The 24,309-nt window shown below is 35.3% G+C and overlaps 1 protein-coding gene across 2 annotated transcripts in view; it reads right to left on the bottom strand.

Moving 5' to 3' along the window:
* Positions 1 to 11,692: 11,692 nt before the first annotated feature.
* The window catches only part of DAT (Sodium-dependent dopamine transporter), a 41,422-nt gene continuing 28,805 nt past the window's right edge, over positions 11,693 to 24,309 (bottom strand). For both annotated transcript variants that reach the window (XM_090163246.1, XM_090163247.1), the window contains 8 exons: positions 17,812 to 17,915; positions 17,623 to 17,747; positions 17,029 to 17,141; positions 16,834 to 16,962; positions 16,177 to 16,276; positions 15,985 to 16,085; positions 12,722 to 12,889; positions 11,693 to 12,041 (listed from right to left, as the gene is read on the bottom strand). In XM_090163246.1, the coding sequence (XP_090019372.1) occupies positions 11,928 to 12,041; positions 12,722 to 12,889; positions 15,985 to 16,085; positions 16,177 to 16,276; positions 16,834 to 16,962; positions 17,029 to 17,141; positions 17,623 to 17,747; positions 17,812 to 17,915 (954 nt within the window). In that variant the 3' untranslated portion in view covers positions 11,693 to 11,927. The remainder of the gene's footprint in view (positions 12,042 to 12,721; positions 12,890 to 15,984; positions 16,086 to 16,176; positions 16,277 to 16,833; positions 16,963 to 17,028; positions 17,142 to 17,622; positions 17,748 to 17,811; positions 17,916 to 24,309) is intronic.

The raw sequence follows: 24,309 nt of genomic DNA, 5'->3' as shown, positions 1-24,309 counted from the left end.
ATATTTATCTATAACTTTGTAAAAGTGGCGTTGCAAGCTCCAATTTTGGTGGTGCAAGGTCAGTGCATATTTTTTATGTCTTTGAAAAGTGTTTTAGAAAATACTGGTGTGTTACGGTTAAGTTGGCCCACCAGTTAATTTCATCGATGGGCACCGCCCCCTTCCGGTGCAAGCTTTGACTTTTATGGTGCAAGATGGTGTAAGCTTAGTATAAATCATTCGTATGTGTTTGAATATCACGTCACTGGTGGGCCAACTTAAGAGACCCCTTTCGCTCCTTTCAGAAATAGTATTGGCCACGGGATTACACAGAACAACTTTATAGTACTTAACTAAGTCGGGAAAGCCACCTTCCATCGTCATTAGCTAGTCATAACAAATTTTTCGATTTTATTAAATTTCTGGCTATTTTAATTTGACCTTTCAATGAATCTAGGTCGAAATTAAAGCGAGTGTATATTTGGCAGTGGGCTAGGACGTCATTTTCTACGAGAAAGTTTTCCGTGTCGGGGTCAGACGCAGTTATTCCTTTAATTAGGCTATTATTTTCTAAAAATCGTTTTTTCATTTCTGATATCAATTTATCGATTATTTGGTAGTAAGTTGATCTCAACTGTTCATTTAAGGTCTTTGCCTCAGTGTCTCGGTTCCCTGTTGTACACGTTATTACACTATGCTTTAGTCTTTGATTAGGGATTATTTTTCGTTTTCTTAAAGCTAAAGGTGCAATGTTGCGATCGGGAACCGTGATAAAAACGGATTCTGCTAACTTAGAAGCTTCGTCCCAAAATAAGTCGAATTTTTCGGAGTTCCTTACTTCCTCTAAGGTAGTTATGGTAGCTGTGTAAATAGCGATAGCTTCAGTTAGAACGACTCTCGAACCTTGTAAATATTCCGACAAGGGGTTGGTAATACCTAATATTGCATCTAAAGTCGTAATCAAAATCAAGTTAGTGAAGTTTTGTAATTGCAATACCTCGACACTCGCCAGCTACTTCGTGCTTACCATTTTCTACCAAGTTCTCCAATGCTAATAGAACAAAATCAAATCTACTTCTGAAGTAATGAAGACCTAGTGTCGCATTTTAAGAACTATTTCGTAGCCCAGCTCATTTTGATAATTATCAAAACATTCACTCCTAATAACTGAATTGCTTTGGAAATTATAGATCGCTTGAAATAGTCAGAGTAATTCCCTAACCGCGACTATATTGGAGCAGCATTCAACCAAAACTAAATTTAAACGATGGGCATAGTAATGGACGTACGGACAATTTCCACCTACTGCCTTCTCTATTGGTACCCTCACCCCTTTTACGTGCCCACTCATTACACTGGCCCCATCATAACTCTGAGCAACGCAATTTTCAATTTTCAGTCCGTTCTCCGTCCAAAGGGTAATTATAGCCAAGCTGGTGCTTTCAGAGTCGAACTTATGCAAATCTGTGTATGCAAAAAATTGCTCTACTACGCCAATTTCCTTTCTAGTATACCTAATGCAAACACTCAGCTGTTCTACTCCCGCATTATCTCTAGTCTCATCGGCAATTATGGAAAAGAAACCACCTGATTCATTAACCTCCTTTACCATCATTCGCCTAATAAAATTTCCACTAAGGTAAATCGGCTCATTTTGGACCGTGCTATTTAGCATTATTTGGCATACTTTCGCACTTGGCTTTTAAGTCGGGACCATTTCTCTTTAATAAATCTAAAATTTCTACGAAATTGCCCCTGTTCCCATTTTCATCGTCCGACCTATGCCCCCGAAGAGCGAGATCTTGTTGCGAACTTGGGCGCACAGTACTATTATCTGCACGTGAGCAGCTAAGACATCTCTATTTCTAGCAACGTCTGTTTTATGATGCTGATCAACCTGACATACTATTGAGCCTCGAGATTTCGATTTCAAATAGTCTGAATATTTTTTATAAGACTGTTGGTGTAAAGATTTAGTCGAAGTAAAGTATTCTTCGAACGTTTGGCCATATTTTACCAGTCCGAAAACCCCTCAATAAATCCCGTATTTCTGCCACCTAAAAATGTCGACAACCAAAACAATAAACTTTATCGTTTGCTACAGTATATTCGAACATTTGGTATTTGGTGTACCAAGATGAATTGAAATCTCGGTTTTTACCACCCATTAGGGTTTTGGGAAAAGACGCGAGGTTAGGTTGAACGGGCAGACAATCATTATCTAAACTAATATCTAAATCAATTAATCGTCTTACGTTTGAATTGTCTATCTTTGCACTCGAGGCTCTATTAGAGGATTTAACCAAAATTTCCGATAACTCAGAATTTAGAACTACCTCCTTAGCCGGACTATCATCGACATTGGGTAAAACGTCAACAAATTTTTTTTACTGTTTTCAGTCTCTGTAAAACCTTGAGTCTCCCCTGAATTCAATTTATTTATTTTAGCTGACGGTTGAAGAAATCGTTCCATTGACTACTAACTATGCTCGCTTCTCTCTTAAGTTTTTGGCGTTTTTGGGCCCCCGTCATAAACTTTCTGGAACTCATTCTGGTTTTAGTTTTTAAAGTAAAAACTCCAGATATTACGCCTTTAAAAATTGTACCACTATAGTCTAAAAAAACTCGGCACCAACTATAGTTTGGTTCAAAATATTTAGCTTCTAAAACCTTGAAAAAAGCCAACTAACTATATAAACTAGCCCGAAATGCTTTTATTTAAAACAAGCGCAGTACGGTTTCTTTAAACCCCTAGGAGGTAGAAGTCGGCTCTTGCCAAAAATATTAAAACAAAACAGACACCACTAATATAGTTTTGTTAAAAAATAACTAGGTACTAAATAAAAAGCTTGAAAAAAGCCAACTTACTATATTAACTAACCCGAAATGTTTTTATTTAAAACAAGCGCAGTACGGCTTCTTTAAACCTCTAGGAGGTAGAAGTCGGCACTTGCCAAAAATATTTAAACAAAAAGGACACTAAATTAACTGACTGAGAAAGACTCGAAATGTAGAGAACTGCTTTGAACAAGCGCACAAAATGAAATGAAACTCTGGTAAAAATAATGTCTTAACTGCGTTAAGATAAGAAAGACCACCGGCCTTTCGAACACGTGACCCAGTGGACGAATCACAAACCCCCAAAGCAGCTGCTGGAGCTTTCCAGTTTCACCAATATGGTGGAGGCCCACCCCTTCTAGGACGATATTGCGCTTATCAACAAACGACATTCTTGACAACACGCTAGCTCTCGGACGAACAGGTGTCAGGTGCGGGGGCCCCCTTTCTCGATTTGCATCTTGTGGGGGGGGGGGGGAGACATTACGCACATTGAACTAGCCACGAGGTGGAAGGGAGCTAAGGTCCAAGGTAATTTTTAAGTTTTACGATAACGTGTGCGGCTTATGGAAGCAGCTGTTTTTCCCCGAATTACAATGATCCCCCTTCACAAATATACTCGGAATGTTAACACTGCTTAACCTACCCTTTTAAGGCTCCAGGGGGCCCCTGAATGGGCTTGTTTTCTAAAGTGGAAAGCAAAGATTACCGGCCGTTCAGGAATAAAAAAAACTGGTAGTCAACTAGTCATCTTTTTAATGAATTTTAGGCCCGAAGAAAGCACCTTTTTCGTAAATTCTAGGCCTAAAGTAGGCACCTTTTCTTAAATTGGAGTCCCCAAGTAGGCCTATAGTTCTTAAAATGGAGGCCCCCTAAGTAGGCCACAAAATTTTTCAACGTAGGCACGTTCCTACTTGTGCCTACCGCTGGCGGCTCTACTGTGTATAGAATAACGTTGGAGAAAGAGGCTTGGTAAAACGGTAGATGTACCATCCATATATAATATTTCAGATTTGGTTAAGTACTCAAAATAGATTTCGGTGTTAAAAACTAAAATTTTATTTTCAGTTACATCTTCTGTAATTTTCAAGACGTTAAAAATAACGCTTGGTAACTTTGTAATTATTCAGACCACCTACCAATAAGAAGAAAGGTATCTCCGCTTTTAATTTGAGTAAAATCATCCCCTGTATACATGGCAGAGCTCTCGAATTTTAGGGATTACTTCGCTACGGGTCCTTAACATGGAGGTTCTTACAATCGAATTCTTTGGTAAAGACTGACGGATCAATTCCTGGTCAAAAGAATTCTTCAACAGATTCCTTTGTTCAGTTATCACCTTAAGTAAATTAACGATCAATTAGCGATATCATACGGATTCATGGCGCTATACTTACCAGTGGCGTAGACAGGGGGGGGGGGGTTCGGGTCCAGGCCCCCCCTTGGGCCTACCTTAGTCCACCCCATTCTCGACCCCCCTCTTAACATTCACATTCTTCGACCCCCCTGACGAATTTCTGGCTACGACACTGATACTTACATTGTGGCACCCTATCTTGATAGAAATCGAAGTTGCAGTTTTGACTTTAGCTTTCTTTTTCATAACGGTTTCTATTCTAATTATCTTCTGGTTCTTGGCTATGAGCACTAATCACTGTCCCTATATGTTCGCTCTTTATAGTGCGACCTTTACATATAAGTTGTTTATACTTCCGACAACGATAATATTTAGTACTGTTCTCCATTTTATCTATTCCGTGCATATAATTATTATGAACTATAAGCTTTCCACCGTTAGCCATCACGTAATGATAATTAGGGATGCAACGGTTCCACTTTTTTGGACTATCTCGGTTCCGGATCCGGTTCTGGTTCCTAAATATTTGCTTTATCGGTTCCCGTTACGGTTCCGGTTCTTAAAATTTTAATTTAACGGTTCCGGTTTCGGTTCCGGTTCTCAAAATTTAGAACCGATCGGTTCCGGTTCCGGTTCCTAAACGGTTCCTATACGGTTCCAGTGTGTTTAGTATTAATTAAAGTTAAATACACTAGCAATTCAAATGAAGTCAAAGAGAAATAAAATCCACCACATTTATTTATATAGAATATAAAATTGGTTTTTGATAAATTATATTATAAAAATAGTAGCTTTCTTAGTGGCGTAGCGATGGGTTCGGGGTCCTCCCGCGAAACTGTTTTTGGGGTCCCTTATAATTATTAAGGCCGAGTCGCGATTATCGCCTTCTACAATTAGATTTAACACGTACTTGCATGTTAAATATATAAAACGCTTAAAAATGGCTTTAAGCCCTAAGTGAAACCATTAAGATAAATCACGGCAATCAGCGTCTGGAGCATTAAAAACAAAGGTTATGGTAGAACTTGGAAGTCTGGAGTTCAGACTCCCAATTCCGACCAGAATCACGAACTAGACGACTTAATGTAAAATAATAAAAAAATTATTGCTACTATGCTCTCGTAGGGAACTCATGTAAGCGCGTTATTTGTTTATTCAATAAAGTAGGGTAAAAATGAAATTTTCTGTTTGAAAATTCCCACGGTTTCACCGTTTCAAGATGGAGGCGGTGGGGAATGATGTACTTTCAAGTTTTGGGAAGACATTGCCTTCCCTTCCGCTCCTCATTTCAGGGGCGAAGGAACGTTTTAGAAAATGGAGGGGGCTAAGAGGAAGGAAACGGGGGTCTAGGAGCTTAGCCCCCGATGTAGAGTGAGTAATCGGTCATACGAGTCGTTTATGAATTTAAGATACACAAATCCACAATAATAAAATGAGAATGGTTTTGAATTTTTAAAGGAGTGTAGCTTCACCAAATGCATGTGTTACTGTTTGACTACTATGTAAATTATCGGGAAAAGACACAGTTGAGCTTCTTTAAGCATTATATGCTGAGAAATTGAGAAATTGAGCTTTTAAAGATTTCAACTGACCAAAAAGTTGAAGGGCCAATAACATTAGTTGCCCCTCCCAGCAAAATTCTAGGGAGGAGCATGCCCCCCTGGTTCCTACGCCCCTGCCTCATTTCATTGAAAAATATAAAGACGGGATTTCTATGACTTGTTTTCATTTCAGTTGAGTATATCGTTCTAAATAAAGTCCATATTATTTCGTTCAAAAAGCATTATCATTTGTGAAATGTAAGCAAATGCATAAGTTGAAATTTTATATTTTCTAGACAAAAACTACCCAGCCAAGCGATTATATTATGCAAACGAATTAGCCTTACCTTAAAATTTTTAAATTCAGAAACACAACTTAGTTATTAATTTACAAGGTTTAACGATCTGCTATAAAACATGTGTCTCGATACTTTTCAAACTTCAGTATGTCACTTTCATTGTGTACGTTGTTTGGTTATTTATGCGACGGTTATTGTGGTTGTATTTATAAAGTTTTGGGCGCGCGTCTTAAAACATAAAGAAATATTTCAAGCAAGTAAAACTTTAACTTGAGCTGACAGGAGACGAGTAGGGGTGTGCAAAATATTTGGTCAGACCAAATAATTCGATCGAATACCAAATCGAATATTCGATTCGTTGAATCGAATAGCGCTTGGAAAAGTTCGCGAATAATCAAATTTTTTGATCAAATAGTCGAATATTCGAAAAGATAGGGAAAAAGTATTTGGTATTTTAAAATAGTTTGCAAACTGGTCGAATAACCGCGGGTCTTTTTCTAATTTGTTGAGTTTCAAGGCCATCCCAGGAGAGCGCAGTGAAATTTCCGAACTAGTCCTTATTTCTGTCACTTCTCTTTAGGCCGCAGCGCCAAGGACCATATAAAGAGTAGCTTGCACGTCCATTATCCATACCGTTTGTATTAAAACTACTTAACGAAAGGCAGAAACTGTGTATTCTAGCGCCTATTGGTTAGATTACTCGCGTGTTCTCTTTTGTAATGGAATTTTCTAGAATAGCAAAGTAAAACTAAAATTGAGTTTAAACAAAACTAAAAACCAGGAGGAAAGTTGAAGTAAGTAACTTTATGGATTTTTCTATTTAGAATTTTTGATTTAACTAAATTAATAATTATTGATTTAAAATTAATATATATGCAATTTTTTATTTAGTAACAAAAGATCTGCTCCTTCGCGTTTTACATATATTTAAAAACTTGAAATTTTAATTGTTTGCAAACTATGAAGTATATAGCACTAAGCATGTTCGATTTTAATTGTAGTTAGTAGTTACTAAAGGTTAAAAGTCGCTAGAAGACTTGATCTTGGAGTGGAACCTAGGGTATTAGCCTAGTTAATTATTATTATTATTATTTTGCCATGATACCCATGATAAGTTTATATATATTTTTGTAGGTTACGATCAGGAAACTCATTTTGGTTAATAACATTATATACAGTATCGCTTAGAACAAAGTTCGCCCAGGGAACTTTGTTCTAGGTTATACTGTATTGGGTTTAATATATTACCATTTTCAAGTAAATCTAACAGTGATTTCAATTACTTTTTTTTACAAATATGCAAACTATTTGGCTATTTGAAAAACAAATACGTCGAATAATTTGATATTCGAAATACTATTTGGTATTTCATCAGTTAACTGGCCTAAATTTTTGCCCTAAAAGTATTCGACCAAATTATTTGACGTTATAAATATTCGATTTGGTAGTTGCCGTGCTTTGAAAAAAATATTTGATATTCGATTCGATCCCCAAAAAATGGTATTTGCACACCCCAGAGACGAGGCATCGCGCGCTTGGACTTTACACAGTCCCATAGGAAATTTGGGGCACCCTCGGTGGCAGACCCCCCCCCCCCCCCCGCACTGCGGAGTCTGCCTGGGCGTTATTTACGCCACTGGCTTTTCTGCTGTTTCTCCTCTAAGTCGGTTGCGAAGGGGATCAAAAATTATGCTTGCCCATTGCCCCACTATTTTATTGCTCGGAAGGCACACTAGTAGCAGTACACGACAAATATGTTTTGTGGCCTTTGCTACAGTTGTGAAATTGTGTCGAGTTTTTCGACTGAAGAAAATAAACCTAAAACTATCGCGGATTTCCGGATGATGCCAGTTTTGAAAGCAAACATTTGGAGGACGAGCCCATTTTCAATTGGGAATACGGAAGGATGTGTCAGTTGACAGTTACGTAGATACCCACATAGAGTTATCTGAGATAGGATAAAGATTAGCTTATATGAAAAACTAAATTAATAGTAAATTAGGAAGTTTAATTACTAAATTTCAACATGCACTAAATGTTTTTAAATAAAGTTATAGAACCGTTTAAAAACCGTTTAAAACAGTGAAAAACTCGGTTCCGGTTCCGGTTTCGGTTTTAATTTTTTTACAAATATCGGTTCCGGTTCCGGATACGGTTATAAAATTTTTATATTATCGGTTCCGGTTCCGGTTCCTAGAATTTACTCGGTTCTTCTCGGTTCCGGTTCCGGTTCCGGTTATCCGTTGCATCCCTAATGATAATCACGAATCATTATCATTCCACTGGTAATGAGAATTGAGTTATTTAATATATATTTAAAAACTTGTCTTTTATTTATAGTTCACGAAAGTGCAGTTACTTAATCATAAAGTCTTTTAAAACATATATTTTTCGATCCGTTGAAATGTTTTACCTTTATTTATTCAGTTATTTTTCCTCATTCGAGTCAGGTGACACAGCCGCTTTTCTGGATTGCCTTACATGAAGAATCATAAATTTAGCGCCCTATTAGAGAAATTCTGATATCAAAACGAAAATCGAGTCGAATGTAGAAATAAATAAAATTCGAATGGAAAACAATTAAAAATAGTCGAATACGATTCGATTGCTCGAAGATTAAACTTAATTTCCATCGAACCGAATATCAAACTGGAAGTGACTTTCGAATCAAAGGATTTCCCATGATACTGTTGAAAACGAATCAAACCACCGAACCAGAATTTGACGCTATGAAATGTTACAAACATTGTGACATATTCCCCGATTGTTTTCGCCACGACGGAAATGGCGAGCTTTAGACACGAACTGTTTTTTTGAAAACCAATTTTTATTCTTAGAATTTGGAAGGATTTGCAAGTTGTCTAAATTATCATTTTAATTTATAAAGTTTAATGGACACGTAAAATGGTTTAGTTTTGTGGCTTAACATTCAACATTGGCATGTCAGGCGGTCAGCATGTCAGGTATCAGTCACAGTCATTGAATGTCATCGAAAGAGGGTGTAGCATTGTATATCGGTTTGATTCATACGAGTAAACATGGGTTCTTAATGTTTTGTTATTCTAATAACATAATATTCTTCAAAAAGTATATTTGGAGGCAAAATTAATTTTACGTCCACTCGAGCCGAGGTGTTTTTTTTTTCGGAGCTCGATGCTCAAGGGTGAGGTATACTGGCAGAACCTTCGCGAAGTCGAGACTCAAGGGGGTTGAAGAACGTTTATGAGATAGAGGCTGAAGAGGGTGGATACTAGCCGAATACTACTCAACTATGAAACCCTCTCATCCAAATTTCTATTTCGACAGCTTAACAATTTTACAGCTATTCCAAAGTTAATTCCACAATCTTTACGTTGAATTCCAAAAACGTAATAATGTTTGAGACTATTCACGTAGTATGGTTTTAAATTGCAGCTTAATATGCATTATGAGAAAGATTTAAACCTTTACCAACTACCATCCTCAAGCTTTTACGTGATTTAATCGCTTATTCCATGGGATTGTTTATTATTTGGGTTTCATAATCGAGTTTTCACTTAGTACGCTTTTGTGAAATCAAGTTTGATTTGGTATTCGGATCGAGTATTTTGAACCTTGAAGGTCAGATTTGATAGTCGAAAATTAATCACAAATATTTAAAGAAATTATTGCAGTTTATAAAAAATAACAAATCGAATTGTAAATTCGGGATAAAACAAGTTTAATAGTAAATCGAAGATTCACAGCGCCATACACAAATTCATCGTCAAAATCAAATGTTTCTGGGACCAACTTCGTTTAACGCATAATTATATGTCCTAAATACCATTGTATCACTTTAAGGAATAAGTTTGTTTTAGTTAATATCAACATTGCTAGGTAATTAAGTTGGAATAGCTCTTAAAAAACGAGTAATAAAAATTAAGCATACTAAATTTAAGGTTTTTTTAATTGCAGATATATTGTTTAAAATGCAAACCATATTTTAATCAAGAAAATTAATTGGATTTAAATATAAACAATTTAAAATTCCATAAAATTAGACAACTTGGGATATTTAAATTTTCAATTTTAACATAGATTGCGAAAGATTTTCACAAATCGTCACGCCTTCCATTGTATTTAAAAATAAAAAAAGTCACTCACCAGATACATTTCATTATTTTAACATCTTGGTGCACAAATATACAAACATTACAACTATTTTTGCCAGTCCGCTACAATCGATAAATTTTAATTTTTTTATGTAAAAGTGACTGTTGCAAAAATGACAATTGATAAAATATTCCATTTACTAAGGAATTTCATAAGGAAGAATGTATTTGTGCCTATTGAGAACATAGAACTATACTAATTAAAAATTATTTTTAGTTACCATTTACCAGGCCAATATCGAACTATAATATTAAATAACAAAAATGCTCATAAAAAGTAAATGATTAAATATGTTAAATTAAAATAGATTCGGTTTTCTTTAATTATATGCGTTGCTTAAAGGTCTCACTCTTTAGCTCAAGGATATCCTCGCTTATTGTCAAGCCTTTAAATACGTTATTTCTTGTATATTCTTATTCATTGGTTCTAGTGGTTAAAGTAGATATAGACCGGATAACCATACAATGTCAGCATTTTTTTACGGTGCGTAATAGAATTTAGAGAATGAAGTTTTTTATACCATATGTGGGGATTATACAAACGAAATGTGGGGTCAACGGAGATCTATGGAATAACAGGCAATTATAACCGTATACGGCTTCTACTAGGAAATGTTTCCGTGATAAAAGCTGGGATAACGCATCAGAAAAATAGCAAAGAAACAAGATAGGAATTGAAAAACTTCAGTGGGAGTGAACCAACGCGCTCAGACAGTCCTAGTAGCAGTTAAGAATTCGTGGATAATTTGGAAGAGTTTTTGCATACCAGAATATTATGAGGTGATTACTATCGTAATGTATCACATATTTAGAATTGAAGCATTTTTCAAGAACAAAATATCTCGAAATAATTCAAAAGTAATCAACAATTACTATAACAATTTTTATAAACTATAACGTACAAGTAACCAGTATATTCCATACATTTTTTAAACATAAAACAAGTTTATTTGTTGCGCTTTTCGAAAACAAAAACCTAAATTGCAAGCCTACATAACGAATTGTTTCTTGGTAAATTTTTATAATTCTTGTACACAGATTAATATTGTTTTACTCCAAAAGTGATAATCTTCTTACGAATATCAGCTTTCGGATTGACGATTTTTATTTGAAATGCTCTTCTAACCAATTTGGCGAGAAACACTTCAGCACTTGCTCAGATTGTTTGTGGCATCACAATTGCAAGTGGTAAATGGTTATAATTATTGCCTATTTCATATTAAACTCGAGATTTTAAATACAAATATTACATCTAAGTTAACTTAATTTGTGGTTAGAGGTAATTTAGTGGAGGCCGTCGGAAGGTGACGAGTGTATGTTACCGTGGTTGTCTTGTTTCTCGTGACAATCAACAACTCACATAATTTCATCCTCTTTTGCTTTTTATTGTAAATTACTGATGTTAATATTATATGAAAATGTTAAATTTAAAAAGTCAAAGGCAGTTTTTGGCTCCTTACTGAATACGTTTATTTCCAACATTGTAGTTTTAACATTAACAAGTGCATTTCACACGGATAAAACACGAATGTTATCTGGATAAAACTTAACTTAACAATGCCAAAAGCTGAAATTAAATATTTAATACCATATTGTTCGTTTTGAAGATCGAAATGCGAAAACACGGTTTATTGAACGATATTGCAGTTTGAATTACGACAAGCATTGACGACATTATTTGTTCAATCGTATATCACTGAACATTTGTGATCTTTTTTTCAAATTGGCTTCGTGCTTTGAGAATTTGTAGAGATACGAATCAATATGTGCAGTTTCAGTTTCATACAAAAGTCGGTGTTGTGACTCCGTCGAATGGGATTATTGTTCGGTTGGCCTCTATCGTGGTGGTTGTTGTGGTTTCGTCTTCGTACGGGGTCGTCAAGATTCGGAGACGCTGAAATAGGTTGGAAAATATATTAAACACATGTTTCGATAGCGTACTTGCCTTAGGACCAAAAACTAACGGTAAAACTAAAGGGGCTATAAAAGGGATTTGGGTTTGGGACCGAGATGAAGGCGACTTTGTTTTAGGTTGAACCCATGAATATGGCGGATGTAAAATCAATAATGGTAAGAGCAATAGATTTTATGTAAATTTTCGTCCGTCTCGAAAAAACTAACAAAATAAATTTTTACTAAATCAACTTTTGTTCCTCTCGAAAAAACGAAATGTATCTGTTAAAAATTTCATTCCTATCAATTAATATTAACTATATTTTACAAAGGGATGTAAATTTCCATTGCATTAACACGGTGAAGTTTGATCTCAAATAGAACAGGTCCAAGATGTTAATTTCAAATGGGTTCTTCTCCACATAACCTGTTCTTGTTAAGTTCAAAATATTATTCAAAGCAAGTGTCAGCTCCATCCAAGGACCAATACAAATCAAAAGCCCACTTACTATAATACAGTTTGTCAAATTATTAAAAGAGTTTTCATGACCATTTATGATTGTGAATATTCTGTATTGTGGTAAGCGAAGAACGTCAAAATATGAAAGTGCTTAACCTAGCAGCACTTTCCGGTAAGGTTTGGTCAGTTTCTTTTTAGTGGAGCCGAGACACAAAAATTACCTGGAGTAACGTTCCAGGAGTAATGATGATCTGATAAATAGCCACGATCGGGATACAAAGGACAGAAGAAGCTGCGATGAGAAGCCCCAATAAATTGGCCCACCAGGGGTACACGTACGTGTCGTATGTAAGGGGCTCGTAGCTAATTAACCCATAAGTAATTATGAACTAAAAAGATAAAAATATTATTAAATTTTTTTTAAACATGATTAGTGACTGAAATATAAAAAAAAAAGAAACGTCAGCGCAGAAATGGACTAGAAATATTATCTTAAGCAATAGAGTAAAGGAGTTACGTAAAGAAATAAGATGTTCACCGTTACAGCAATAATATAGAAACAACGCTACACGGTGCCAATATCGTGAATGAGTCACTCGGGCGTTTGATAAATCTGGGTGAAAATTAGAAGCTCCTCCTTTTCAGTATCAGGTTGTAGTACGACAGGTTTCGCAATATGTTCAGATGCATCATCAGACCTGATGATCCGTGGCGTAGCTGGGGGTCCGCAGGGCCCGCGGTGCGGGGGGGCGAGATTCAGGGGGCCCCGCTCACCATAAAAAATTGAAAAGGGGGGCCCCATAGAGATTTTGGCGGGGAGGCCTTTGAGTTCTCAGCTACGCCACTGCTGATGATGTCTCTGAACAGAGTGAGAAACATGTCGTACTTTTAATTTTTGTAATTATAATAAATTTGTACGTGTTTCATGACATTTGAAGAATAAAAAGATACTTTCATTTAAACAACGGTGACATTTTGAAACTCTTTCGTTTTACGTAAAATGTAATCCTTACCCTACAGTTCCTACTTATTCTAATTTAATATCGCACTTTTGATACTAGTGATCATTTTCTTATCTTTTTCGATAAAAAAACAAATGCTTAGTAAATGGAAACAATTGGGCTCATGAAATAATAGAAATTGCACATTTGCCCATTTTTCGACGTTTTGGAGGCCGCTTTTTGATGGCAAATTACTCAGAAGCAATGCATTTTGGGACCCATATTCATGAGGCATTCCGACGGATAGAGCTTTATCTAGGTATTTTTGCGCTACAACAGGGTTCATGAAGAAATGAAAAGTGCTTAGAAGAGGCTAAAACAATTATAGTAAAAAGCTCATAGGACTGCAGTGATTTCTATCTCGTCGTCATGTACCCTATTGTAGTAAAAATACTAGATATCCACCTAGGATAAAATTAATAGCTAGCCTTAAACCAATTTCAAGCCATTGAAATTAGTCTTTCGTATAACCGTGTGTGTCTTTTATGTAGTCGAAGCGGATCGCCGAAATCATTTTACTTGAAAACGTTTCAGTCTTATAACCCTACGCACACCAATAAGTCATTTCAGATTCATAAAACCACGTAGTATTTTGAAAAGCCTAATTTATATACGGTTAAGAAATTTAGGTTATCGTATGGGTCGCTCCTCCAAAAACTATTACACACAGTAGCCGATATTCGCTCGGCCAAAAATGAGTAGAAGCTATTGGATAATATCAGAAACCTTGATGGCAAAAACAACCAGTTGGAATTTTTGGCAAGCCAAAATATACCTCTCCTCGGAAGAATTTGCCCTTGGGTGTATGAACTACTGAACATGGTACTCAATGATATTTCGCCATCAAAAGCGTCCTCCAAAAAAATGTTATCTCGGTGCTATCCCAACCAGTAGATTATTTTTTATTTTAATTATAAATATTACAGATGTTATTGCATTAAACAAATTTCTAATATCAATAGAACAAAAAACCAACTTTACACCCCAAACGTGATTAAATTACCAAAGCAACAAAATGAGAGATAGAAAATACAAAATTTAAAATTATTGGAACGCTCACGAAACGTAAAATATACGTGCAAGAAAATATTTTATAGAGAAAAACCAACCCATTGTATTGTAGATCTTAAACAATCAAATTTATATGGAAAAATAAAAGTTAAAGCTAACACCAAAACTATAAGTGAAAGCACTAATAAAAACTGCGTGGGCTCATGACGACAACCAAACGAAGCCGTTAAAAATCAATGCAAATAAAAAATCGTAGACATGAATTAGCCTCCACATTATCAACAAATAAGAAAAATAACCAATAGAAAAATATATAATAATAACCCAACTAAGTAACAAGTTAATTAAAATACTTAGGAATCAAGAAAAAGTCAATCTAAATACCCACAGTAATAAACATTGTATTAACCGAAATATGCAATAAAAAATATATAATAATAACCCAATCAAACAACAAGGTCATTCAAATACTTAGAAATCCAGAAAATGTCAATCCATATACCCACGGTAATGGAAATTGTAATAGAAAAAACCAAAAACACCTTACCGTTAACAATTCCCGGCTTATAACAAACAAAAAAAAACCTTATATGAATAGTGAAGGCTAAACAACAGCGAATATCTCAAAATATAAAACCAACGTAACCACATTAATGAAAATGGATCACACATTTAAAGCCGATAAGAAAACACGTAAAATAAATTACGAAGTTACGAGTAAAGTAAGCAAAACGAAAAAAGTGCGTAGTATACCACTTGAAATTGTATTCATAAATGACCCTTAACGGTTCAAAAGTACCGATAGACAAACTAACTAAGTGGACCACCCACGGCTTCTACCCTTTAACCCTCTTATCTTTGCTGACTGCGCTTAAACAAGATTTGACCTTTAAAATTTCAAACGTAAGAAAATTTAGACTTTAAAAACTATTAATATACTCCACTTTAGCTGAGCTTATAATTTTCAACGAACCGTAACATGTATCGGCTGTTCTGTGGTAGAACACTCACCTGTCATGCAGGGGGGCTCGGGTTCGAAACCCGCCCGATGCGATAGCAAAATGATACTAGGGCGTATACCGTGAACATTTGGTGGAAACCCTGCTATTTGGACGTTAAGACGTTTACCGTAACCCACAGCACTCGGTCCGTCCCAAACGTCGAAGATTCTTCACGTACAATAACAATTCGCAAAAGTAAATTATAATACACCCAATGACAAAAAGAGGGCGCTTTTGGAAAAAACTTTTCCCTAATTCTAAGAAACTGCGTACGCAGCGATTACACTTTGCTCCGAAAATGCGAACGCGTTCACAGCACAGACAGACACACACACACACACCCACCGACAGACAGACACGGTGATTGTAAAACTTCTCCTAGGGGATCGGAGACGTATAAAACAGCACTTTCATATTGTAGTTACGATTCTTACTTTAAGAGTTACATTATTTTTACGATCAATATATTACCATAAGAAAAATTGGTGCAACGAAAACCCAGCAGAATCTCCACCAAATTCCAACTTCGAAGCCCAACATGGCTTTGATATCTCTCGTGAACCTTTTTATTCCTGTGAAATAATGTAATTTAAAAAGAAGGGAAAAATTTAGAAATTGTTTTGGTTTATTCGGGTTTTTTTTGGTTATCTGAGGCTCACATACCGTATATCCAAGAGACTGCTATAGCTTCAAAGAATACAGCAAACAATATGGAGTATCCAGCGGCATATTTATCCAAAAGCTGCACAACGTAGGCACCTCCCTGAAATTAAAGGCATAAAAGTCATTTTAGATACTAATAAGGGGGATATTGAGTTAAAGAAGTTTAAAGGGAAGAGAGAGATTAAGCAAAGAAATCTAGAAGTTTGAGCGACAACTCAGGGAAAGAAAATACTTTTAAAACGGATGAGCCTGCTTTCAGTTTGACGGTTAACGGAAACGATTACGTTTCTAGTAGAAATTGTTTACATTTTAGACGTTATTACCATTGTAAACGACGAGCCAAGTACGAGTTTTAACAGAACTAAATATGCCTTTGAAAAATTGTCTATCTCCCTATAATACTTATATTAGTTATATGAAACATGAACCTAGCTGATTATTATTATTATTATTATTATTATTACTATTATTATTTTTAATATATTTAATCGGAAAATGTGGTTTGTAAATAAGTAAGCAGCGTAATTTTTCCATTTATGTTCATAGAAATTTGAGCCGCGATTCGACGCTTCAGCGACGAAACATTTTTCCTCTTTTTCGACCTAAATGGATAGCTATCTCGGAATAGATATATTACACACTCCTGATTATATTTACCTGAGAACAGCTTGACAATCCCACTATGTAGTATATTGTAAATAAAATGGCCACAAATTTTTCTCGATTTCTTTTAATTATTGGGTATTCATCACTCAACGCTGTAATTATTGCTTCAGATCCTCCGAACTGCAAAGTTTAAATTTATTTAATTAATATCATACACTGATGCTGTTGTCAGCAATTGGAACTTACGGAACTGTCTAATCCTAGTGTCAGTAACATTAGGAAAAATATCAACGCCCAGAATGTTGAGCCTGGCATTGTGGCAATTGCCTCGGGATATACAATAAAAACCAAACCAGGACCTAGAAAAAATGCATTAATTTAATTTATTTCATTTCATTTTCAAAAGATAGGCTTTATTAAAATAAAAAGTAATAGTAGGGTTAAACTATTTGCCAGGCCTAGGATGTCCCTCGTAACCATGGTTAGCTAATCAATGAGTTTTTTTTTCAATTCACATTGTTTACTCATTAGAAAATGTAAATCATCCACTAGCGAAGCCAGATTTTGTCTATGTAGCAGTGTCCAACTTATTGAACAACATTATAGACTAATGGATTTTTTCATAACGGTTTTGAAACTCCAAATTTTTTTTATCTGAAAGGTAATTTGGCCTAGAAATCTGGCGCCTCTAACTCCGTGTCCCATTGACCTAATGATAATCCGGCATCGACATCAAACCACTAATTGGATAATTTATCACAAAAAATTAGCGTGCTTTCAACTGCAGGTTCGCAGTTAAATTCAACTGAAGTATAAGCCTTTAAGCTGTGATGTAGGTACCTTCGTCAGCTACATCTTTAACCTCAACTCCAGCCTTATTGGCCATATATCCCAGAACTGAAAATATGACAAAACCAGCCAGAAAACTTGTACAAGAGTTGACGGCGCTCGTCAGCATCGCATCTCTATTAATAGACATAAAATGATTATTTATTTCCAAAAATACTAACAATCAATAACGAAAATTACCGATAAACGTTGTTGTGAAATTTGTTGTAGCTAGCATACGCGAGTAACACTCCAAATCCAGGGCCCAACGAAAAGAAGACCTGTGTTGCAGCATCAACCCACACCTAATATCAAGGAGGGGAAATTTAATCATAGTTATATGTTCAGATTATACATAGTCACTTAAAAATACCATTAAAAGAATGGTTATCAATAATTAATTAAGAAGCAATTCAAAAGTGCCAAAACGTTAACTAAGAAAGTGACAGAAATCTTTAGTACGAAATGTTTTCAATGTTACTTATAAAACTGCTACTTCATGGATTATTATTTATTTTAAACTTATTATTTACCATGGTGAATATTAGTAGAAATTATGTTTAATTCAGAGAAAACGGCATGGTATTAGAAGATAAAACTTATTTTATACAAGACGTTTCGAGCCGAGGCTCTTCTTCAGTCGTTCGTTAGTTTTAATTTGATTTAAAATTTTACCACGCGCCATATTCAAGTTCTAATATCACGCGAGCAGAAGGTCAGCGTGTTAAAAAATAAACAAAAGTTTTACTGATTTTAACAATTTACGTGTGTAATAGAATCAATGTAACCGATAAATCCAAAGTATATGTAAGTCAGTGTGAATTATTAAAATATAAATATAAAATAAAATAAAATTTTAAATCACAATATTACCCCAATTAGTTACTTCTTGACATCCTTTATCTAAATTTAAATTACCTAGTTTACGAATATACAATCCTTCATAGAATTTTCTTTTGTACCAATTGGTTTCCCGTTTTAAAATTTTGTAATCATCCCATTTAATAGAGTGGTTTAACGTAGACCAAATATGTTTTGAAATTCCGTTATTCATATCGCCCTTAGCCACGCAGGATTAAGGATGTCAAGAAGTAACTAATTGGGGTAATATTGTGATTTAAAATTTTATTTTATTTTATATTTATATTTTAATAATTCACACTGACTTACATATACTTTGGATTTATCGGTTACATTGATTCTATTACACACGTAAATTGTTAAAATCAGTAAAACTTTTGTTTATTTTTTAACACGCTGACCTTCTGCTCGCGTGATATTAGAACTTGAATATGGCGCGTGGTAAAATTTTAAATCAAATTAAAACTAACGAACGACTGAAGAAGAGCCTCGGCTCGAAACGTCTTGTATAAAATAAGTTTTATCTTCTAATACCATGCCGTTTTCTCTGAATTAAACATAATTTCTACTATTATTTATTTTGTTACTTTAAGAAAAACGGCAATAGCTTTCGGACCGTGATCCTTCGTCAGCCAGACCTTGTACGTGGGACGTAAAGGTTAACTACGAAAGGGATAAAAACGTCACTACGAAGCGTTCGAAAATTAAACATAACTTTAAGAGGAATCGATATTACTAGAAGATTATAATAAGTTTTGAATAATAAGTTGGCAATACAAAATATATCTCTCCTGGGAAGAGTTTGTACATGGAGAAATAACAAGAGGGCAGACTCAGCCTTTGGGCTATGTAAGTTTATTTTGAAAGGAAATGCTAGCGTCACCTGGCTGTCGTACTGTACTATATAGCGTGGCTAATTTTAACGTATCCTGTTATTTCTTCATGGTTTGTCTATGATATTATTTATTTTCAATTTGAAGACGCGGAAATCAATGGTTCTGCTGTAAAAGTATGACTTGGGTTCAATTCCTGACCACAACCGTATTTTAATTTAATCTATATAGTGAGAGCGCATGGTTACAAAAAACACCCGAATTGTTCGGAATTGGTATACATCTCTGAAAACTGATATACACGTGTCTTAAACTATACACTCGACTACATAATTTTTATTTCTCAAAAATACCTAGACTGGAAAAACGTTTATAAGCAAAAAACACGCTTGTTGGCGAGGGCGTGCGCATCTTCGTTTGAGGGTCTTTATAAATACACATTCTACGTTGCACCGCATCTACACAACTTTACGATTAAAAAATGGTGGTGCTCGGGTGGTAAAGGTGGTAAAGTTATGAATTTGTTTATACGTGTCATAGTACTACTTAAAACCTGATATGGAACCACATCAAGATATTTTTTTACTTGACGTTTTTTACGATTTTACCTTTTTCGTTATAGGGAAAACTGGTGAATCACGTGTAGCTCGGGTGGTAAAGGTTGTAAAGTTATGAATTTGTTTATGGTGATACGTGTCATAGTACTACTTAAAACCTGATATTTAACCACATCGAGATATTTAAAAAATAATAATTTTTTCCCGCTTTCTTCTGATTTGCAAAGCGTTTAACTGCACCACCTGCAAATGCGCGAAGGCTAACCTCAATTTTACCGTTATGTGCACGAGTGAAGGAAATTGTGATAGTTGAGTAGATTTCACATTATATGTCTTACCCGAAGAATATGTTCAAGTATAATGCAGTTTACCATAATGCAAAAGAATTATTTCAATATTTTCATATTTCTGTTTTATAATTATAAATTTATAGTAATTGTAATTTGTTTATTTAAAAAAAATCATATTGAATTAAGTATGTAATAAACGAAGACAATAACCTTTTTTCCAGTAGGTTTTTTAAAAAATAAATAAAAATTAGGTAGTCGAGAGTATAGTTCAAGGCACGTGTATATCAATTTCATCGCTGTATGTAAATTCCGAACAATTTATCCGCATGCGCTCTCTAGTGCCGTATTTCCGCTTAGGCCAACCTAGGCCGTGGTCTATGGGCCCATCCTTGGAAGGGGCCCTCCAGTGACCGTAATTACTGTATTCGAAGGCATAAATCTATAATATCAATCGTAATATATATTGGAGAAATTCCTAGGTAGAAGATTTTGTTTTAAAATTACAAAAAGAAACCCCGTACATGCACAACACAAACACAACACGCACAATAGTCTAGACTTGGACACAATAATACAGGGCTGCCAAACTAAGGTAGTGATGACGTAATACTGTATTATGACTGGCTTAAAATATGGCTTGGAGATTCGAATGTCAGATAAATACAAACTATTAATAACACTCCCCCTATTTGACATTCACATATATTTTAACCTAAAGCATTTACACAGTTTTCAAAACTACTCTTTCGTACGATCTTTGTAAAAATATCCGCAACATTAAGTTTAGATGGAACATATCTAAACCTAAATAGATTCTGCGTCAATTTTTCTCTTATTTGATGATATTTAATATACACAAGGAAATTATCAAGCGGGGATATGGAGACGCTCTCTAATCGCATATCCGAAAATACCTCTACCCCAAGGACATGGATGTGAAACAGAAAAATATGGTCTATTGGACATCAAATGGATGTTAGGGCCCCCGCAACTCAAGCTATACTAGAATTTATTGCTTGTAACTGCGCAAAGTCGTGTAAAAATTCTAAATGTCAATGCGTATCAAATGGCTTAAAATGTACAGACGCCTGCAAACTACAGGACTGTTCAAATATGGCCGCTTCAGTGGAAACAGAACAAATGGATCTAAATGACGCAGATAGCGAAGACGAAATATAAATAATTAATATTAAATTTTGTACAAATTTTGGTTTATAACTTGAAAAAGAACATTAAGTAATTTTAGCTTAAAATAGTTTTTTCATTTATAATTAATCGTTAAGGGACTTATTATTATTATGTTATGGTAAAAGTTAATATTGGCCTAACGTTTTTGTACCCATTCAAATAGTCTAGCGACTGAACATTCCTACTTCAAAATCCTATTTAAAAAAATTAACTTATCAAAATATAATATCTTAGGAACCAGCTGCCATTTTTCAAAATGGTGGCGAAAGCACAAAGAAAGGTAATATGCCAATATAGTTAGGTAAATCGATTTACTTAACTTGGTTTCTAAAAAAAGATTCTTTGAAAGAATTATTTCTTTTAAATTTGATTACTCTTATGTGGGTCTTAACCAGCTGGTTTTAATAAAAAATCTCATGATATTTATTATATCTCCGGTTCTATTGGTTTTACTTCTATGAATAATACGTTAAAAGAAAGCCAATTTCATTGTTCAATTCGGTTTTGAATAGCGACCGGAAATGTTCAAATTGAAACGGGTGGTAAATTGGGCGTGTCTTCAAAACTACTTCATACAGCGAATTCATACTACAAACCTAAAATGTAGATCACTCAAAGAGCTTTTACGTGACGTATAGAACGTCAAATACGGACAAGGTGAACCTTAGATATTGCACATTTAAGATGTTGCGTGGCCGCCATCTTGAAAAGCTACGGATTTCAGAGTGCATAATTGAAATTTGTGTTTGTCATGATGTCATCTATCAACCCTAAAAATTTCGTCTGGTACCACCTAATGGGCCTACAAGCCCCTTTTTGGTGGCTAGCTCATGGACTAAACCCAACGGCAATCAACAACTTCACGCTCTATTGGTCGTTCAACTACTACCATGAATTTCCGCTCATTTAATACCTCTATCTTGTTATCTGTGGCAGTCTTCCATTCCTGTTGTTGTGGCGATTTCGTTTCCTCTTTGTATTTTAACCAACGTACCATGCACTTCACAAATACCATATAGGTCTGTTTGAGTGACTGTTGAGATCAATTTTGATGTTGTGTTCTTTCTTGTGAATCAAAAACATCGATATCATGAGGTAAATTGTTCTTCCTAATAAACTATTGTACTTCAGGTTTTGGCCTAAACCACTTGCCATCTGAACCATAATATTAGATATCTGGTGACCTGCGGACTACCCATACTTCATAATCATAACTTTTCTCAGTGATCGGTGATGGCCCCGAAACATCGGAGTGTATTTAATTTATCTTCATTCCAGGAGTAAATAAAACGTCTTTTAATATATAAATGCCTCCTTGCTTAACATCAATCTACATTTCAATATCTACTTTACTTTTACCTTTAAAGTTCCTTAGTCAGATGATGCTTCCGCAGTAAAAACAGTATATCATTTAAAAAAACTCTAGTTGACTACCAAAATGATTTGTGGCGGCCGTATCAACAACCCACTAATTGCGTTGATACGAAGTACGCAAATTTATTCCTCCGGTCTCTTGAATCAAAATTGTTTCCACGTCCATTGTTGAACCTGTCCCTCCTAGATCTGGATTCACTTTTCTTATGTCCAGATCTATTACAATTGCGGCATCTCGTTTTGAATCCAAAACTTGAATTATCGAAATTTAACTCTCATAAGTAACTTTATTTCGTGCATGCATCAATAATGCTAATGAATGATCTGAACTGCCTCCCTCTTTCATCAACTATCTGCTTTACTAGACTATCAAAGTCGTTTTAATAATTTTCGGCGTAAATTGTAGATTATTATCGTGATATATTTGCTGTACCATGGTCTCATAACTTTTTGGTAATTAACTAATCAACTGATATGAAATGTTTTTATCGTCCACTGTTTCTCCAGCCTCTACCAATTGCTCCTTAATGCCATACAATCTTCCTATAAAAGGTGGAATAGGTTCAAACAATTGTGTAAACCTCCTCCCTTAATGCTGCAATATGGGCCCTGGACTTTTGGTAAAATGAATCTTTCAATGCTTGCCACGTTTCATGAGGTGTTATTGCCTGCCCAACAAAACATCTACACTGATTGGTAACTTTACAATCGAAAGAGCCTTGCCTTCTCTCAGTTTATACTTCTCCTTAAAATCCGCCGCAGCTTTCTCATCTGGTGCTGTTTTTACACCTTGGACAATTGCCATAATCCATGTTTTTTTAGTCTTAATTCCACTTCATAGCCCCAATTCTTGTAATAATTTGTTTGTAACATACTTACCAGTGGCGGCGCCATGATATTACTATGGGTAGGCTACTTAATTCTTTAATTTGGGGCCCCCCTTTACATACACTAACTAAACAAAACTGTGACAAAACCGGTTAATGTTTAATAATTTAAATGTACTCGGAAGTTATTTTTTTTAGTTGATGAGCATACCAATGCACACATGGGCAACATCCTCCAACAGCATTCTCCATTTTCACTTACAATTGTTGCAAAAACACTTCCCAGTTGCCACGCTTTATTTTATCTTTTTTTTTAGTCGATTGTGACGTGTGGGACAATTCAGTCCTCTCGTCCATTTGATTAATAAGGGCGAGATATGTGTAACAGCTACGCCAACGGGGGGATACGTTGGGACAGGGGTGAGGACACCTGTGGCGGCAGTATTCCGACCACCCGTTGTGGGATTGGTGGTCTTCCTCAAACGACCATCCACAAACTCTGCCTCCCAGACGCTTGGGATTACAGGAGTACGCCACTACTCCCGGCTTATTTTGTCTTTATTTTGGAAAATGGGACTCGGAGAGTCGGAAAACCGTGCAATTTATCATCTGTCTAACGATGCAACACTTTTTGAAGTAGCTAGTTTAGCAAATACAACGAATCAAGGCTGCGTTCGAAAAAATATTAGAAATCACTGTTCAGTGTTCGCAACGTAAAAACATTAGGCTTTTAATTCAGATTTTGATATTTCTAGTTTCGCAAATCATT

This window comes from Leiobunum rupestre, chromosome 11, assembly GCF_980474605.1.
Source record: "Leiobunum rupestre chromosome 11, qqLeiRupe1.1.hap1, whole genome shotgun sequence".
In the NCBI taxonomy this organism is placed as follows: Eukaryota; Metazoa; Arthropoda; class Arachnida; order Opiliones; family Sclerosomatidae; genus Leiobunum; species Leiobunum rupestre.
Note: the sequence above shows the minus strand (reverse complement) of the source record. Positions and strands in the feature narration are given on the sequence as shown.